Here is a 19,757-nt window from a genome sequence, read left to right as displayed (position 1 = left end):
GGGCCATGAGGCTGTGGTGGGCACGGCGGCGGGTCTCAGCCCATCCTCCACGCCCGCACCTGGCCCTTCCCGCCGCAGCCCCCTGGTCCCCTGTCTGCCGCAGCCCCGCTCCCACGCGCTGACAGCACCAGCCCTATTCGCACCTGCTAATAGCGTGGAGCGATTGGGGCTGGCGCCGGCAGCAGATGCAAGCAAGGCTGGCACCGTCAGCAGGTGCCATCAGTGGCTGCTGCCCCGATCACCCCTCAGGAGCAGGGGGAGGTGGAGAAGCCCTCAGAGGTGATCGGGGCCGGCAGCGGGTGCGATCGGCAGCTCCAGCACCAGCAGTGGGTGCAAGTGGGGCTGGCACCAGCAGTGGATGCAAGCAGCAGCTGCTGCCCCCGATAGCCCCTCAGAAGCAGGGGGAGGTGGAGAAGCCCTAAGGGCAATTGGGGCCGGCAGCCACCGCTCGCACCCGCTGATGGCACCGAGTGATCAGGGCCAGCGCCAGGCGCTGGCAGCAGGTGCAAGCAGTGGCTCTGGCATCAGCAGCGGGTGTAAGTGGGGCTGGCACCAGCAGCAGATGCGAGTGCCAAGCAGGACCATGGTGTGTGGGAACAAAGAATTTCAGTAACCACCAGAGGCTTGCCCCAATGACAGCGACTGGCACCACACCTTGGTCTGGTGCCCCCGCTCACCTGCTCCACCATTCCACCACAGCCGACACCCACCATGTTCCACGCTCTGCTGCCTGCTGTCAACACCTACCATGTTCCTCGTGTGCCCCTTGGTGGTCAGCGCACGTCACAGCAACTGGTTGTTCAGTTGTTCCACAGTTCATTCTATTTGCATATTAGGGTTTTATATATATATTAGAGGCCTGGTGCACAAAAATCTATGCACTTGGGGGGGTCCCTCAGCCTGGCCTGTGCCCTTTCACAGTCTGGGAACCCTCAGGGGATGTCCATCTGCTGGCTTAGGCCCGCTCCCTGGGGGGTCAGGCCTAAACTGGCAGTCAGACATCCCTCTGGCAGCCCAGGAGCCCTCGGGGGATGTCCACTTGCCAGCGGGGAGCAGGCCTAAGCTGCAGTCAGACATCCTTAGCGCTGCTGAGGAGGCAGGAGAGGCTCCCGCCACCACCGCTGTGCTGGCAGCCATCAGCCTGGCTTGTGGCTGAGCAGAGCTCCCCCTGTGGGAGTGCACTGACCACCAGGGGGAAGCTCCTGCATTGAGCATCTGTCCCCTGGTGGTCAGTGTGTGTCATAGTGACCAGTCATTTCCAGTCATTCTGCTGTTAGGGTCAATTTGCATATTACCCTTTTATTATATAGGATAGAGGCCTGGTGCACGTGTGGGGGCCGGCTGGTTTGCCCTGAAGGGTGTCCCAGATCAGGGTGGGGGTCCTGCTGGGGTGCCTGGCCAGACTGGGTGAGGGGCTGAGGGCTGTTTTCAGGCTGGCCACAGCCCCTTCATGGTGGCGGGGGGCGGTCCTGCGGGGGTGCCTGGCCAGCCTGGGTGAGGGGCTGAGGGCCATTTTCAGGCTGGCCAGGCCCCCCCGGTGACCCAAGCTCCCAGCCTCTCCTTTTTTTTTTGCGCCTCCTTGAGCAGAGGCCAGGGTGGGCTGGAAGCAGGTATCTGGGATTTATTTATCTTTTATAATTGAAATTTTGTAGCCTTGAGCGGAGCCCAGGGCCAGCCAGGGCAGGCAGGAAGCTTGGCTTCCTCCATCGCCAGGGGCAATCCAAGCCTCCTGCTGGCTCCAGTTCCATGGCCGCCGCCATCTTAGTTGGGTTAATTTGCATACTCGCTCCTGATTGGCTGGTGGGCGTGGCTTGTGGGTGTAGCAGAGTGGCGGAGTGATGATTAATTTGCATGTTTCTCTTATATCAGTGTAGACCAGGGGTCCTCAAACTACGGCCCGCGGGCCACATGCAAATACAAATATTGTATTTGTTCCCGTTTTGTTTTTTTACTTCAAAATAAGATATGTGCAGCGTGCATAGGAATTTGTTCATAGTTTTTTTTTAAACTATAGTCCGGCCCTCCAACGGTCTGAGGGACAGTGAACTGGCCCCCTGTTTAAAAAGTTTGAGGACCCCTGGTGTAGACAGATGAGAAGATCTATACTAATAAAAGGGTAATATGCTAATTAGACCGATAGACCAGATGTCTTCCAGACCTCCTTCCAGACAAAGCCACGGTGGCGGGGTCTGAGGCAGAGGCAGTTAAGGACGATCAGGCAGTCAGGCAGAGTGGTTAGGGGTGATCAGGCCAGCAGAGGAGAGCAGTTAGAAGTGATCAGATCTGCAGGGGAGAGTGGTTAAGGGCGATCAGGCCAGCAAGGGAGAGCAGTTAGGGGCAATCAGGCAGGCAGGCAGAGGCAGTTATGGGCGATCAGGCCAGCAGGGGAGAACAGTTAGGGGTGATCAGTCTGGCAGGGGAGCAGTTAGGGGCATCAGGCAAGCTAGGCAAAGGGGTTAGGGGCAATCAGTCAGGCAGGCAGAGTATTTAGGGGCAATCAGGCAAGCAGGCAGGTGAGCAGTTAGAAGCCAGCGGTCCTGGATAGAGAGAGGGATGTCCTATTGCCGGCAGTTGGACATCCCCTGAGGGGTCCCGGATTGGAGAGGATGCAGGCCAGGCTGAGGGACACCACCCCCACCCCCCCCCCCGCCATGTACAAATTTCGTGCACCAGGCCTCTAGTATGAATATATTTGCCATGTAATTGGTAACGTTAAGACTACTCTTAACAGGATAAAATCACATTAAACTCATTTTGAACATTCAAACAAATGTAACTGTCAGATTTATATTTTAAAACTCCCTAACAAACACACATAAATGCTTTTAAGAAAGGGAATCAGTGCATGTAGTCTTTAAAGAGAAAGTTAGAGTGCTTAAATGTGCCTTATATATACTTATTATATCTGATACTTATCATATCTGATACTAAATAAGGAATAAAGTTAGCTTAGAAAAGTAAAAATATTTTGGGGAAAAAAAGTATTATATAAAAAGAATACAATTATTTCCCTTATGGTCTCAGGAAAAAAAAAGATGTACATCAATAATATTTAACATGTAAGTCTGTAAATTTAGTTTAGGAGAAATATATGTAAAGAATTTATAAATAGAATTTCAAGAGTAAAATTAAACATAGCATTAAAGTTCTGTCTGAAAGGGGATTCATGATTTAATAAATGTCATGACCACATAGGCATTATAACAAAAATCAAATAGGAAAACCCTTTTACAAGAACTCTGCTGGCAGAGTCAACACTGATTTAAAAAAAAAAAAAAAAAAGAGCATACAAATTATAATAAGTGGTAGTGACATTTCAGTCTCATGTCTACAAAGAGGTTAAGAAAAACATCTATTTTTTAAAAGAAGAGAGACAGAATAAAATATAAAAATCCCTTCAATCATATCCTGCAAAAAGCTGTCACTAAAATTCATTTTCAAATAATAAAAGGTGAAAAGAGGTGTTTTTAAAAACTGAATTAAACATAAGCAACTGTTGATTTTTTAATTTATTATTTAATTGAACCTGACTCTTTGAATTTAGAATTATTACCCACTAGTCTTCCACTGCAAGTACCACCCAGACAGTTCACATGAGTGAGCCCCTAAGTTACCATTAAAACATCAGTCACTCATTGTAAATATACCTTTTGTTCATTATATAATAAATCACTGACATATATTTTGTTACAATTTAAATGACATGACCTATTTTCACACATGACTATTTTTAGTCACCATATCCTAAACAGTTATTAGGATAAAAGAGAAAGATAACATCATAGCTGCCAGAAGTAGCATGATATAAAAGGAACAAAGCTTAAGAGATAGACAAATCTGATTCCCATCTCAGCTTCACCATGGACTGCTTGGGTTATCATGATAAAATTACACTTTCTAAAGTTTTATTTCCTTCCTTTTCAAAAATAAGAACCACACAAACATACACACAACTATATAAACCACCCTTCATAAAGTCTGATACAAAAAAAAAAATTTGCAGGTAACATTTAGGCGGTAGTCCTATATGATAAAAGGCTAATATGCAAATCGACTGAACAGTGGAACAACCAGTAGCTATAATGCACACTGACCACCAGGTGGCAGACGCTCAACACAGGAACTGCCCCCTGGTGTTCAGTGCACCAGAAGCCAGGCTCACAGCTGGCGAGTGCAACGGTGGCAGCGTTAAGGATGTCCGACTGACAGTTTAGGCCCGCTCCCCACGGGACTCCTGGACTGCAAGAGGGCGCAGGCCGGGCTGAGGGACCGCCCCACCCTCCGCCGAGTGCACGAATTTTATGCACTGGGCCTCCAGTATAGTATAATGGCTTAGGAGTGTGACTACTTGTGTCAAATCCCAACTCTGCCACTTACTTAGCTGCATAACAATGGACCAATTATTTAATCTCTCTAAGCCTCGATTTTATTTTAAATAGAAAGTAGAACTATTAATGGGTTTTATAAGATATAAAGCACTTATTGGAGTAGTTGGTCAACAATAAACACAAAAAAAGCCTAACCAACGGACACAGACAACAGGGGGTGAAGGCATGAGTGGGGGGCAGGGGGCAATGCAGCAATAAAGACACATATGTAATACCTTAACCAATAAAGAAAAAAGTATTAAAAAAAAACACAAAAAATGTTTGCTATTATTACATTACCTTATTTAAGCATTTAAAATAATGTACTGGCTATCCTCTCATGTACTATAAATTGGCAAAAATAATTTCCATCATTCTCAAGAGGCCAATATGCAATTAATCATGTTCATTCAACTTCTTTTTGCACATTTTATATGATAACTGATTAAACCACATTTTAAGCAGAACTTAATATAAATGTAACATAATATGGAGAAGTATTACTTTAAAAATATGTATCATCTAGAACAGTGATGGCAAACCTATGACACGCGTGTCAGAGGTGACACGCAAACTTATTTTTTTGGGTGATTTTTCTTTGTTAAATGGCATTTAAATATATAAAATAAATAACAAAAACATAAGTCTTTATTTTACTATGGTTGCAAATATCGAAAAATTTCTATATGTGACACGGCACCAGAGTTAAGTTAGGGTTTTTCAAAATGCTGACACGCCGAGCTCAAAAGGTTCGCCATCACTGATCTAGAAGATACTGAAAAATGACTTACGGTTAGAAGCATAAAAATATTTTAACTCTACTTGTATCAATGTAAAAATATGAACCCTGTAAAATAGCAGAAAATTATAGAGAACGAGCAAATATTAAAAGGCAAGTAGAGATTTATTTTTAATGGAGATGGTTGGAAGAAAAAGGAATTCCAGTAACACAAAATGGAAAACTTAAAATCTGTACAGGACATAGGAAAAAGTAGAATTGAAATGAAAAATGAAGCAGTGATGTTGAGGACACTTAAGAGCTCTTAGAATGCAGTTTTTAAAAAAGAAAGAAATGGCGAGAGATGAAAACAAAGGGCATTTTCCAAAAACCTATAGCTAATATCCTACTTAATGAGAAACTGAATGCTTTCTCTCTAAAACTGGGAACAAAGCAGGTTGTTTCAGACATACCACTCCTATTCAACATCATATTAAAAGTCCTAGTCAGTGCAATAAGGCAAAAAACAAAATATAAAAGCTAAAAAGACTAGAAAGGAAGAAATAAAACTGTCTCTATTCATGGACAACATGACTGTCTACAAAGAAAATCACAAGGAATCCACACCAAAAAAAATGCCATAACTAATTAGTGAGTTTACACGGTCATAGAATATAAGATCAATATACTGTACAAAAATCAATTGTGTTTGTATGTACTAGCAACGAACAATTAGAAAAAAAATTTTTAAAATAGTACTATTTTCATCAACTCAAAAAAAAAACTAAATACCTAGGTACAAATCTAACAAAATATGTGCAGGATCTGTATGCTAAAGAATGCAAACACTGACATGAGAAATAAAAAAGGACCTAAAAAAACAACCATGGTACATCTACACAGTGGAATACTACACTGCTGTAAAAAAGAAAGAACTCTTACCATTCGCAACAGCATGGATGGACCTAGAGAGCATTATGCTAAGTGAAATAAACCAGTCAGAGAAAGATAAATATCACATGATCTCACTCATTTGTGAAATATAATGAACAACATAAACTGATGAACAAAAATAGATCCAGACACAGAGAAGCATCAAAAAGAACATCAAACTTCAGAGGGAAGGCAGGGGAGTGGGTGGGGAGGGGTAAGAGATCAAGTAAAGGACTTGTATGCATGCATAAAGCATAACTAATGGACACAGACAGTAGGGAGGTGAGGGAATGTGCTGGGGGGTGGGAGTGGCTGGAGAGAGGTCAATGGGGAAAAAGGAAACATATATAATACTTTAACCAGTGGTTGCCAACCTTTCAGACCTCACAGACCAGCAGTGGTCCGCAGACCACCGGTTGGCGACTGCTACTTTAAACAATAAAGAATTTAAATTTTTAAAAAAGGACTTTAAAAAATGAAGAGATATACTCAATACTGTTAAGAAGACCTTTCTCTACAAAGTGATCTATAAATTAAATATAATCTCTATTAAAATCCCAGCAGGATTTTTTATCCTATATAATAAAAGGGTAATATGCAAATTATCCCCTCGACCAGGAGTTCTACTGCAGCCCTTCTCCCCAGCTGGCCCCACCTCTGATCAGCACCCCCAAACCCGATCCCATGCACAAATTTGTGCACTGGGCCTCTAGTAGATATACAGAAGCTGGCTTTCAAGTTTATATGAAAGTGCAAAGAAACTAGAAAAAAAAAAAACAATTATGAAAAAGAACAAAGCAGACTCACAATACCTGATCTTAAGACTTACTACAAAGCTTACAAAGCTACAATAATTAAGGTATTGTGATATTGGCATAAAGACAGACAAAGAGATCAATGGAACCAAAAAGAGAGTCCAGAAAAAGACCCACACAAATATGTCAAATGATTCTGACAAAGGGACAAAGACAAGTCAGTGACAAAATGATGTTATTAACAAATTATGTGGGGGAAAACGAACATCCGTAAGCAGAAAAAAAAAAGAACTTTGACCTGCACCTTATGCCTTATACAAAATTACTTCAAAATGGATCTTAGACTTAAATGTGAAACATAAACCTATAAAACAATTAGAAAAAATCAAAAGAGAAAATCTTTGTGACGCTACATTAAGCTACAAATTGTTAGATACAAAACCAAAAGCAAAATCAATAAAAGAAAAAACTGATAAATGGAACTTTATCAGAAATTAAAAGCTTTTGCTCTGCAAAAGACACTTAAGAAAATGAAAAGCTATGTGCTAGAAAAAAAATCTGTAAATCACATATCTGACAAAAAACTTACACCTAGATTACATAAAGAACTCGCAAAACTCAACAGAAAGAAAACAAATACCCTCCACACATTGTAACAATCAAAAGAAAAAAGAAAGAAAGAAAAACCATACATTTCTATATGCTGGGATTCATGCCTATAATCATCCTTTGTATTACTATAACGGGACTTCTTTATCTGTCATAATGTGGAAATACAGTTAAACAAAAATTTGAATAGACACTTCACCAAAAAATAATATCAATGGCAAGTAAGCACATAAAAAGATCATCAACATAATTTGTTATTAGGAAAATGCAAATTAAAAACACAAGATACCATGATAAACCTAATACAATGGTTTTAATGTAAACAACTGACAATACCAAGTGCTGACAAGAATTTGGATCTACTAGAACTCTCATATAATGCTGCATTGAAATGCAAAAATAATACCAACCTGTCACAAATACTTCCAGAAAAGAGAAAGGGAGGGGACCACTTTCCAACTCATTTGACAAGCCCAGTATTACCCTGATACCACCAAAGACATCACAATAAAAGTACAGACTAATATTCCTCATGAACACAGATGGAAAAACATTTAACAAATTATTACAAAATCAAATACAGCAACACATAAAAAGGATTATACATCATGACCAAGTGATATTAACCCAGGAATACAAAGCTAGCTGAAAATCGGAAAATCAATTATGCTAACACAGAAAAAAAAAGGCAAAATGATCTGTACAATCATTTTAACCTCCATTAAGAATGACTAGTTACCTGCCAAAACTGGTTTGGCTCAGTGGATAGAGCATCGGCCTGCAGACTGAAAGGTCCCAGGTTCGATTCCGGTCAAGGGCATGTACCTGGGTTGCAGGCACATCCCCAGTAGGAGATGTGCGGGAGGCAGCTGATCGATGTTTCTCTCTCATCGATGTTTCTAACTCTCTATCTCTCTCCCTTCCTCTCTGTAAAAAAAATCAATAAAATATATTTTTTTTAAAAAAAGAGTGACTAAAGGTAACTAAAGAGATTTGTGACTTTTTTGTTACTTTATATTTTTCCTAAAGTGTTCATTTTGTTCACTGTTTGTAACTCAACAAATATTGGCTATGCTACCTTCTGCACGCACAACATTCTGCTAGGCACTAATACAGAAAAACAAATAAGTATGTGTGTCGGTAAAATTACAGTGAGTCTTAGATGCAGGTACACAATTAAAAGAGAACCAACTCTGATCATGGCCCAAGAGGGGAAAAAAACTTTCATTCCTATCCTTAAGTTATAGAGGCATATTTTAAACTGTAAATTGAAATTAAATCACATTGTGGTAGCAAATATGTATGGCAATAACTTTACAGGAGAAATTGTCTATATACTCTTCTGCCTGACTGTACCTCTCTACAAAATATTAAAAAGCTCTTCGGGTATAAAAATCTATGCCATACATTACTGAAAAATATCTTTGGTGTAACATAACCTATACCTTGTGGGGAGCGAGAATCCTCTGCCTGAATTTTTCAACTGTTTCTTGACCCATAGAAGACCAAGTATTGACAAATGCTTCTGCTTTGTCTTGTGCAAGATGAATGTTCTCTAACTGCTGCTGGAAAGCTGCAGGCTTCACATTGTGATATACTGCCTATTAAAGAGAAAATAAATTACATATATCTCTAATATTCATACAGAGACCTTGATCTATAATCAAATACAAAATTAATAATTTAAACCAAAAGAATATTTTATATTTCTATTGCAGAAAGTTTTTGTTATTTTACAAACAATATACCATTCCAAGGGCTGAAAGATTTAGGATTAAATGCTTAAATTATTCAGGCTAAACTTTTTCAGTTTTGCCTGAGGTTTAAGTACTCCATTTAATGGAAAAACTTCTTTGCCTTAACTAATGGTGCCCTAATTATTCATTTCCTGGGTTCTCCCACTACCCCATCATGGTCCAAGCAGGTTGGGCCAGGCAATGGCTAGGCAGTTCAGGTTCTCAAAGGCTCTCGGCCCCCCACCCCACTGCCATGATGCCCAAGAGGAAGGTCAGCTTCACTGAGGGCGAAGCAAAGGAGGAACCCAAGAGGAGACCAGTGAGGTTGTCAGCTAAACTTGCTCTGTAAAAGTGGAAATGAAGCCAAAAATGGCAGCAGGAAAGGATAAATATGCAGACAAAAAAAGTGCAAATGAAAGGGAAAAGGGAAGCAAAGGGAAAACAGATAAAAACGGCAAACCAGGAACCTAAATAAGAACTACCAGTGGAAAATGGAGAAACTAAAAATGAGGACAGCCCTAGTCAGTTTGGCTCGGTGGATAGAAAGTCGGCCAGCAAAGTGAAGGGTCCCAAGTTCGATTCTGGTCAAGGGCACATACCTTGGTTGTAGGCTCCATTCCTAGCTCTGGTTGGGGCAAGTACAGGCAGGAGGCAACCAACTGATGTGTCTCTCTCACAGTGATATTTCCCTCTCTCTGTCTCTCCCCCTTCATTCCACTCTCTCTAAAAATCAATGGGAAAATATCCTCGGGTAAGGATTAACAACAATAAAAAAAGTAAAAATGAGGACAGGCCAGACTCAGATGAAGCAGGAGAAAAAGAAGCCAAGTCTAATTAATATCATATACCATGTCTTATCAGTGGTATCGGTCTCCCTTTTTGTACAATCCAGAGAATAATTTTACCAACTATTTTGTAAATGCCCATATTTTAGTAGCTTTAGAAACATTTTTAAGAATGAAGGAATTCGACCTCATCCCATTTTTTAAAATGTAAATGGTTTTTTAAGAGGTGAAATCATTTGCTGGTTGTTTCTTTTTTGATACAACCAAAACATAGTGGTATATTAAATATGGGAGGCTTTGATTATCTTGGGTGTCAACTTAACATTCCATAGATGAGGGTAGTTTTTCTGTTCTATGATACAAAGCATATTAAAGTGGCAATTTGAAGTCAGTCATACATTTACCATGTCCTGAACATTTTAAATTACTTTTATTCTCATTTTCATTTCTGGTAAAATTGTTTCCTAAAGAAAACCACTTCATGATCTTGGCTCTCACTGTCAGAATTTTGTACGCTCTATAACATCTTTGGTGTGGTAGTCCAGTTTTCCTAGTAAGTTTGTTAATGTGCTGTGAAAGATTGAAAATTTGATTCTGTAGTATATACGACATTGAACAGTAAATGAGTGGGACTTTGATGTATCAACATTTGAAGATATTGGTTCTTGATAGTCTATTAAGGAAAATTAGCCTTCAAATTTTAAGCTGGGAAGTCACTGGAATAACTGTTTAGAAAAGAATCACAATTACATGACTTTAGGTTTTTGGTATATATGTTAAGAATTACGTACAAACTGAAATGTCTGTGTACTTATCCTAAAAACAACCAATTAAATGTCAATTATGAAAGGAAAAAAATTCATTTCCTTATTTCACTTAATTATTTCAAAGAGTAGTACAATGGTTTTGCTTCCCAACTAACAAAAATTTCTAAGAAGCACTTTCTCAATACTGCCCTCCCTTTCCCAACTTCCTAGATAATATATAATAAAATATTGTAAAAATTATAACAGTGATATCTGTCCTATTACCTATATTATTCTGGAACAACTTTCTCATAAGCCCCTTGATGCTCTGTCTTACTTGATTATCCTTTTCATCTACTGAAGGCCCACCAAGGATAGTCATCATTATGATCTGTAATTTGTATAAAGCTATATGTGTAGATGCCTCGTAGCTTGTCCTTTTAACAGTATCTGTCACTAGAATGTTCATAAAGCTACAGTACTATTTAAAATTTAATTCCACAAGTATTCTATTTAATCAACCAACAGGAATTTATACAGAATCTATGTTAAGCCCTGGAATGTGCTAGGTTTATATAAGACGCACGCGCGCGCACACAAGATATTGGCCTCCCACAAATTTAAAACCTAGTGAAGAAGATATCACTGACACCCATGAAACAATGAAAGACTAACAAAGTGGTCTACTATCAGCTAAAGATAAAAGGAACCCAAATAGGAGGAAGAGTGCAAGTATAAGGGGTCAAGGGTACAATGAAAGGAGATGTGAGAAGAGATGCAGGCAGAAGGGCAGCTCAGTAAGAAGAAATAATATAACTAAAAGTCCTTTGACAAATATTTCTTTTCTAAATGTTTTATTTACCATCTTAGTCAAATAAATCCCCCAAAAATCATTTGTTAAAATTTTTAAATAAAGTGTTCATTTTTCCAAATTATTATAACAAGTAACAATGAATTAAAATCTTTCATATCTTTCATAACTGTCTCAAGTCAATAAAGTCTTGATTCATACTGTCAAACACTTACACTACTCAACATTAAGACTGTTTTATAAAATGCAATACCCTGTGGGGGGAAAATCATACATTCAAATGTTTTTTTTTTTTACTACATTGAAATTCTTAATTAAAATATATTCACAGCTTCCATTTGCACACTTAAGAAAAAAAATGTTACCCCTATCATAGCAATACAAACATGTACCAGACACCAATGGTTGAGAACAATAAAAATACCTGTTCTAAAATGAATGATATTGTTTCAAGAACTAGGTGAAGATCTTGTTTCTCTAGAGAAAATGCAGCTTGAAGTTTTTCTTCCTCTTCTTCACTGAAACTGTTCTCAGCCTACAACACAAAAAGCAATCTACTAGCACACATTCAGGTATTCAAAACTCAGATCCTCAAAGGAAGATCCATTCAGTCATATATGGAATGAGAAATTGAAAGAAAGAGTAAATCCATGGTAAAAAAAACAACAACAACAACAAAAACTTATGCATTTGTAAATTTCAAGCTATGAAAATCAGCACAGTTCAATATCTGGATCTTGCCATGAGTCTCTGCCTTGACAGCTTAGGTTATGCACAACCACAAGTTCTAGTAAAAGAGCACAGTCCAGTGTGACTGGAGCACTTCCAACGTGGGGAGAATACAGGTTGTGGCCATAATGTATTATTATGATATAATGTTAAGGATTTTGAACTTTTTTCCATGGACAATGGAAAATCACTGATGGCTTTGATATAATCAATTCTTTTTTAGGAAAAAAAAAAAATTGGAAAGATAAATGAAATAGTGTTATGAAGAAGCAATAGGAAGGGAAAGACTAGAGGCCTCAAGATAGCAATTTGAAGGTAATCATTGCATCCATAGAAGAGATAATAAGAATCTGAACTAAGACTATAAGGAGAACTTGGATTTGAGAGATACTTCAGAGGAAGGAAGGGCTTTGAGGCTGGCTCCTGGCCAGGCAAAAAAAAAAAAAAGAGGAACGAGTCCAAGTTCTTGTTTAACAGGGAGGCCAGAACAGTTAGTGGTGCTCCATAAACATGTGATGGACGGAATTAAATTTTTTATAACCTGATAAAGAAGTTAACTTAGATTAGTGAGCAAGCAGTGAATTACTAAACATCAATATGTCAAAAATAACCACACCCTTGAAACAAAAGTGAAAGGCTAAATGAAAGATTACTGATTGACAGCAATACCACAGAATTATTTTTAAGAGGAAGAATTAAGTCATAAAATCGGAATTTTCCCAACGCATATTCCACAGAACCTTAGTCCCAAAATACATGCCATCTAAAACAGTTCCAAGGCCAAACACATTTGGGAAATTGTGCACAGCCTTAAATATTTACTATAAACACTACTATATAATATATACTGAAAAGTTCCATAATAAAAAGAATTAACGTTAATGAAGACAGAGCTTCCAAAACTTTTGACCATGGGACATTATCAAATTTTCATCAACAGACTGTTGAACCTCGGAGGGAAGACAGGGGAGGGTGGGTGGGAAGAGATCAACCAATGAACTTGTATGCATGTATGCATAACCAGTGGCCACGGACAATGGGGTGGTGAGGGCCTGTCCCGGGAGGGCGGGAGCTGGCTGGAAGAGGTTAATGGGGGGAAAAGAAGGACCTATGTAATACTTTCAACAATAAAGATTTTAAAAAGAAAATGTTAACCAGGAAAAAAAAAATTTTTTTCTGGAGACCTGGTGTTCTCAAAGACGCACTTTGAAACATTATTCTTCGCAAAAGGTTCTTTAAGGAGAAACACAGTTTCAGTGGAATCACAAGAAAGTATTATAAGTTATAGAAATAACATACAAACCTTCAGGTGCAGTTTTTGAAGAATTCGAGTGAGCAATCGTGGAAATCTTCCTATATCTATTGCATTTATCAGCGACACTGCTTTTTTCATGCTAAATAAATTAGTAAAACAAAGTTTTTAAGTATGCTTTCCAAGTGGAATTGTACTGGTTATAAGTACAGTTGTCCACAACTGCAGGTGTAAGTTTTCATTGCAACAACTCTAATGGCTATAAGGTAAGTCTGAGTGAAACAAAGAAAAATAGATGATGGCCAGCAAAGGAGGCAGGGCATTACCTAATGCCCCCCCTGTCCCCCCCCCCCCCCCCCCCACACACACACACCCATTCAACTATTGTTGAAAAGGTCTATTTGGCAAACGTTCTCCTTCTTTGGGGCAAGGCAAACCAGGAGGAAAGTTTGCACTCTGTGGGGGATGGCATTAATGTAGCAGCACAGCATCCACTTAACCCAAAATGCAAATGCAACATGAAAAGAGTGGGAGGAGGGAAGTGGCTAGTACACCATACATATGAAGAATAGAATGCTGTATGGCAGATAATTTTTTTAAAAAATACTATACAAAAATCATTTGGGGTCACTAAGCACACGGCTGTTTTAAAACCCTGGTGCAACAGTAATCGAGAACTTTACATTAGGTGACAAGCACAGTCCTATGGCACCGTGTCACTGCGGGTCACTGATGTGGCGTCTGGTTACCCAGACGTTGGCGGGAGGCAAGTTTCTGGCTGTCAGAACTCAAGGACTCCGGGCAGAAGGAAAAGCTTTGACATGGCAACGGTGTTCTTCAACATTCCTGCCCAATTCGGGCGCAAAGGAGTTCTGTTCCACCTTCAGTGACTTGCCCATCTATTTCCACACTTTCCCACACCCACACACCACCGCTTCAGTGGGACTGATGACTGTTCCTTACATGAAGTCATTTTCACCCAAATCTATCTCCACCGCGGACAGCCGCTTACCTACCACAAACAGAAACTAACTAAACGGAAACAGAATGAAAACAAAAGCCATGTCACCAAATTCTGACTGCACCATGCTAGCAGCCCCCACCCCGGCCTGGGTCTATGCCCGCGGGAGGGGAGGGTGCTGACACGGGCCAGTGCTGCGGACCGCCCGGCGTGGGGCGCCTCTCTCGGGTCCGAGGTCGGGGAGAGCGCCGGGCGGAGCGGAAGCCCTGCCCCCGGCGTCCGCGCGCCGCGTGCGGACCGCGGCTGGGACCCACGGGGGTGCCCCCGAGGGCGAGGCGCCCACCGTCCCGGGCCGCACCGCGACTCGGACAGCCCCGCGCCGCCGTCCCGGCCGGCCCCCGCGGAGCCGGGGCGACAGCCGCAGGACACCCTTGCCGCCCGCGCCACCCCGGGGCGGCCGCCGCGAGCGCCGGGCCGGGCGGCTACCTGGGGCTCTCCCGCAGGATCAACGCCGCGGACGCCGCCATCCTCGAAGCTCCCTCGCCCGCCGCTCGCCGTCAGCTGCTCGCGGCCCAGCCAATGGCGGCGCGCGGACGGGAACCCGGAAGGGCCAGGCCGCGCCGCCGCCCCGCCTGCGGGCTCCCGCCCCCCGTCCTGCGGTCCGAGGGTCGGGGGGCGCCACCGTCCTCCCTGCCTCTCCAACCTGTTCGGAGTTAGGCCTGTACCCGAATAAATTTATTTATATTTGCATGTTTACTAATTGTATACACCTGCATATGGAGGTGTGTATGTATGTTTTTATGGATCATGTGTGTAGCATGTGTGTATATATGCATGTTACATACACGCTCTGCGGGGCGCCACGTGGAGCTTGCAGGAGTACCTTCAGTTGTTCCTTGAGCGCCTGCTATGCGCCAGGCGCTGGGCTAGGCACTTGGGACACAAAAGAACGAACTTTCTGCCCTCTTGGTTTCCCCGCAGCACAAATGCACGGGTATTTGTTGCTCCCTCTTTGGGGTCCGACACTGAGCTAGGCTCTGCATAGTGGGAGAGATGAAACGCCGCAGAGACTGCTATTAAGGATCTCACAAGAGAGAAAGTGGGCAACAACGGGGGTTCACATACCTTGGTTTACCCCAGAAAAACTTGTACTGCCTGAAGGGGATTCAAAGGTGGGAACAGTGATGGGGCATTGGAGGTAGGATCAGGAAAGATTCCTAGGGCAGGTGACATGAAGAAGCCTTGAATGATGGGTTGTGGCATGTGCACTTGATCTGGTGAAAATGGGGATATATTAAATGTTTACAAGCAAAGGAATTCTTGTGATGAGAGCTGGTTTGGTTTTGGTTTTGGGTTTTTTGGTTTTTTGTTTTGGGGGGTTCTTTTTGCTTTAAGATTACTGTCAGCAGAATGATGATTGATTGGAAAGAGGTAAGCAAAAAAGCCAGATAGGAAATTTGCAATAATCTATGGAAAGCAATAAGATCCTATGGTAGTAAAATGGCATTGGTGAATAAAAAGAGAGTAGATGGATTAGTGTTACATTTCAGCTGTAGAATCTTCCGGAGCTGGCAAGAGGTTGAATTTCATTTTCCTACCTAATTATGTTTTACTTAAATTATTATTTAAATTAGTTGGCACTCCTACAGCAGCCCAAAACATCCTAACTGAAAGGCGAAGCCAGATTGCAAATTAAAAGTCAATAATCCCCACATGGATAATTGAGTCAATTATACAGTGTGCTGAACACATACAAATACATTTAGTTCCACAGCACTCCACATACTCCCCAACTGGTGCAAGATGTAAAAAAGATGGATCTGAATCTACATAAATTATAGGTTCTGATACAAACACATTACCCTACCTAACTTTTAAAGAAACCCAGTTCAATCGCCTTTTGAGTCATTTTCCATTTGTCTTGATCCGTTGCCAAAGTAGAGCCACTAACCAGCTAAAACCCTCTATAATCTCTAGTGGAGTTTTGGTCCTCCTCAGTTACCTTCAAAACCATAGCTAAGATTTTGAGCAAAAGAGCATCAAGTTGGAACAAAGCATTTAACCTCACTATTTCCCATTCCTGATCTGCAAAATGGGAGCAAGAACAATGTCTGCTCCCCTGCACTGTGGTGAGAATAGCGTAAGGTGATGCATATGTACAAGAAGCACTCTACCCTCCCTCATTAAGCAAAGCGCAGGCTTCTGAGGTTTTAGCAAAAGAGAGTCTCCACTGGATACAGGGGCCTCTCATTCCAATTCTTTTCATTTTCACTGATGGGGTGATGATTTCTAATTGCCACTTGCCAAAAAGGCTTGATGCAGTAAATAATTTTATCCCTCAAATGAGACTCTCACCCAAAATATTTCTGTGGTCTCTGGAATATAGGCATATATATAACCATTAAAAAAAAGTCCTTATAGTTGTCTACCTGTTGCCACCTGCTAGAGAATAGGAAATGTACCTCCTGGAGACATAATCCCATAATCATACTTTACCCCTGATCCCCAAACCTGTCGGTGCATCTTTATGATGGATCCAGAGCCCAGATCTGCTGCCCCTGATCTTTTATGGCTACTAAACATGCTGAATGCCCCAGTTTCTTTCATCCCTTTGTCTTCATTGCAAACTTCCAACAATTCACTTGTTTCTTTTCTACATTCTGTGTTAGCCTGGGTTCTCTAGAAAACAATCTGATTACATGATAGTGCTTCACTGGGTACTATAATTGTAGGGACGTGGGAGTGAGGACAAAAGGGAAGGAAGGAAGGAAGGAAGGAAGGAAGGAAGGAAGGAAGGAAGGAAGGAAGGAAGGAAGGAAGGAAGGAAGGAAGGAAAGAAGGGAAGCAAATACAAAGTAGTATGTTATCCAGCTGGTTACAGCTTCAAAACCTAGCTCATTTCTTGGTACTGTGGGGTATTCTGAGAGAGACTATGTCCAGTCATTGTGTCTTGGAATAGCCAGGAGGTAGGCGTGAGGGGAGGAAATTTGTCTGCAGACTCTTTTATATCTCCTCTCTCTTGTTGGTCAATATTTGTCCTATAGCTCGTACCTCCCCTGAACTTCTGCAGGATGTCCCTGGTGCCTCTAAACAAGCCCTGGAAAATCCAGAGCTTCCGTGAGTCCAGTCTGGTGGAGAGGAACTAAGTCCTGGAGCTGCAGGAGAAGAGGAGTCCATGGCCTAATCCCTAACCATACCCACCTCCAGATGTCTCCTTCTCTACCCCCTGCCCTAGTAAGGGTGGCAGCAAGTGGCAGGGGCTTTATGGCTATGGGAAAAGGTGAGTTCCCAGGGACCACTTTCTTGGAAAGCAAAGCAACACACTGAAGCCTAGGTCATAGTAGGCTGAGCATATCTGGGGAGGTACATCTGGTAACTTGGAGACAGTTTTAGTCCTTGAGTGGAATCTCAACACAAGAGTTGCCTGGGTCCTGAGTTCTTCAGCTCTTTAATGATGTAGCTTTTCAATTCACATGTGCCTAGTTGTTTTACCAAAGTCTGTCACAGCACAGGTTGGAGTGAGATTGGTGACAGCCCTCCACTGTGTCAGGAGAGTTAATACTTCCTTCTAGGTGTGATCTTTGTCCTGCTTAGAGCTTCTCCCTTTTGGTGGACTCCTTCTCAAGGACTCTGTGCAGTCTCCTGCAACATAGCCTCAGTCGTACCCACCCTCTCGCCCTCTAGGCATGATTTATATCTTTAACATTCAATGAAATAGACCAAAGTCTGAGCCTTTTTCCCCAGAATTCTCCTCCAACCCTTAAGTAAACCCTGGGTACAACAAGAAGCCCTGCCCAAATCCATCCTTCAACATTCCAGCCACAATGAAAATGATATCTTTGGAGGAAGGGCAATACCTACTTACCCACCACGACAATATCTGAGCCCCAGGAACTCAGTCCAGCTGAAATGACCTTTCAAGTAGGTTCTTGATATACCAGTATATATTGTCAAATAGGAGGGTACAGGTTTCCCATTATGTACCCTAGATTGTTCTGTCACTGGGTTAGCTAGGTATCTGGACCAGGCCCTTCAGATTGTAAAAGTCTGTAGTCCTACACTCACCTCACCTTCAGTTTCTCAGGTGCATTTACCAGAGGTAGTTTAGAAGCACTGGCAGAGGACTAACACTACTTGCTACCCATGTCCTATCCCCAGATGACAATCAAATACAAAATTCATATTCAGCTGCTTTGTCACATTTGCTTGCAGAAGCCACTGGCCCAGTTTTCCCCCTTCCCACCATGCCGACACACACCTCCCCCCTCCACACCATCACTCAGTGTTTCGCCCGTTTTTAGCTCTGTAGTCAGCACTTGCCTCATAGGTGTGAGAGAACCAATTGGGATAAACTGAAGAACACCCTTCTACATGGTTAATGTGTAATTGTTGGTTTCACACTTTCTCTCCGGATTCTCGAGGGAATAAAGTTTTGAAATTATATATTTTTATATATGAGTTGGTTATGTGAATGTTCCTGTTTAATGTAAGATATATCAAGAATAAGGGGTGCATGAATATAATGAATTCTTTGAAACTTGCATACCAGGTTGTGATGTAGATAGGAAGCAAGAAACTTAGAAAATAAAGAAAAAGTACTATTAAAGCTGCAGGCTACTTTTGCCCATAAAAAACATTATTTATGTTCACCCACCCTTAACTAAATGGAGGATTGGGAAGAGTATGAGAGGTAAGTTTTTTTTTTAATGTAGCAAAAATATACTTTGTAATATATGAACAGATCCCTGTCTAATCTACTCTCAAATTTAAAGTTGAAAACCATCTCAAATTATCACCCCTCATTTTAATTTGCACCTAGTTTTCTCCATTCTACCTCCCAGAGGCCTGTTCCATTAACGGGACTGATATTTACACATAGGATGTGAGAGAGATTGAACGGTTTCTTCAGTAATTTTCACCAGTGAACACAGTTTGAAAAGAATGAGATGGTGCTCCCCATAGACACAGGTTAAGCGAGGCACGATTACAGATCCGCGTCTACCCAATGACTAGTAAAGGAAATAAAAATAGCAAACAACACAAACAGGCTACAGAAAAAGAAAAATCCATGCATCAACAGCACACAAACCAGGAAAGAAGCATAACTTAATCACACACTCAAAAAAAAGTCTGCTAAGAAAAGACAGAATATCTATGTGTATTGGCTAAGCTGGAGTCTAAAGGTGATTCCCGATCTGTTGAAACAGACGCCTTCTCTTCCCTTCCTAGAGGAGGAAAGAGGGTTGTCCACAAAGTCACGAGAATTCTCTAATCACCCCTGGTTTGGAGAGGAGCAGAATGAGAGGTAAATAGTCAGCGGGGGAATCCTCGGGAAACCCTTAGAGCAGTGGTTCT

The 19,757-nt window shown here is 41.6% G+C and overlaps 1 protein-coding gene and 1 pseudogene across 2 annotated transcripts in view; one reads left to right on the top strand and one right to left on the bottom strand.

Moving 5' to 3' along the window:
- The window catches only part of COMMD10 (COMM domain containing 10), a 153,546-nt gene extending 138,514 nt beyond the window's left edge, over positions 1–15,032 (bottom strand). Inside the window, exons 1-4 of one of the 2 annotated variants that reach the window (XM_036309884.1) lie at positions 14,889–15,032; positions 13,493–13,583; positions 11,885–11,995; positions 8,828–8,983 (exon numbers count right to left, since the gene is read on the bottom strand). In XM_036309884.1, the coding sequence (XP_036165777.1) occupies positions 8,828–8,983; positions 11,885–11,995; positions 13,493–13,583; positions 14,889–14,929 (399 nt within the window). In that variant the 5' untranslated portion in view covers positions 14,930–15,032. The remainder of the gene's footprint in view (positions 1–8,827; positions 8,984–11,884; positions 11,996–13,492; positions 13,584–14,888) is intronic. The other variant, XM_036309883.1, reaches the window with a different exon arrangement.
- On the top strand, positions 9,375–9,956 carry LOC118656477 (annotated as a pseudogene).
- Positions 15,033–19,757: the final 4,725 nt, after the last annotated feature.

Source organism: Myotis myotis, unplaced genomic scaffold (genome assembly GCF_014108235.1).
Source record: "Myotis myotis isolate mMyoMyo1 unplaced genomic scaffold, mMyoMyo1.p scaffold_m19_p_5, whole genome shotgun sequence".
NCBI lineage: Eukaryota > Metazoa > Chordata > Mammalia > Chiroptera > Vespertilionidae > Myotis > Myotis myotis.
This window is presented reverse-complemented; position numbering and strand designations above follow the sequence as displayed.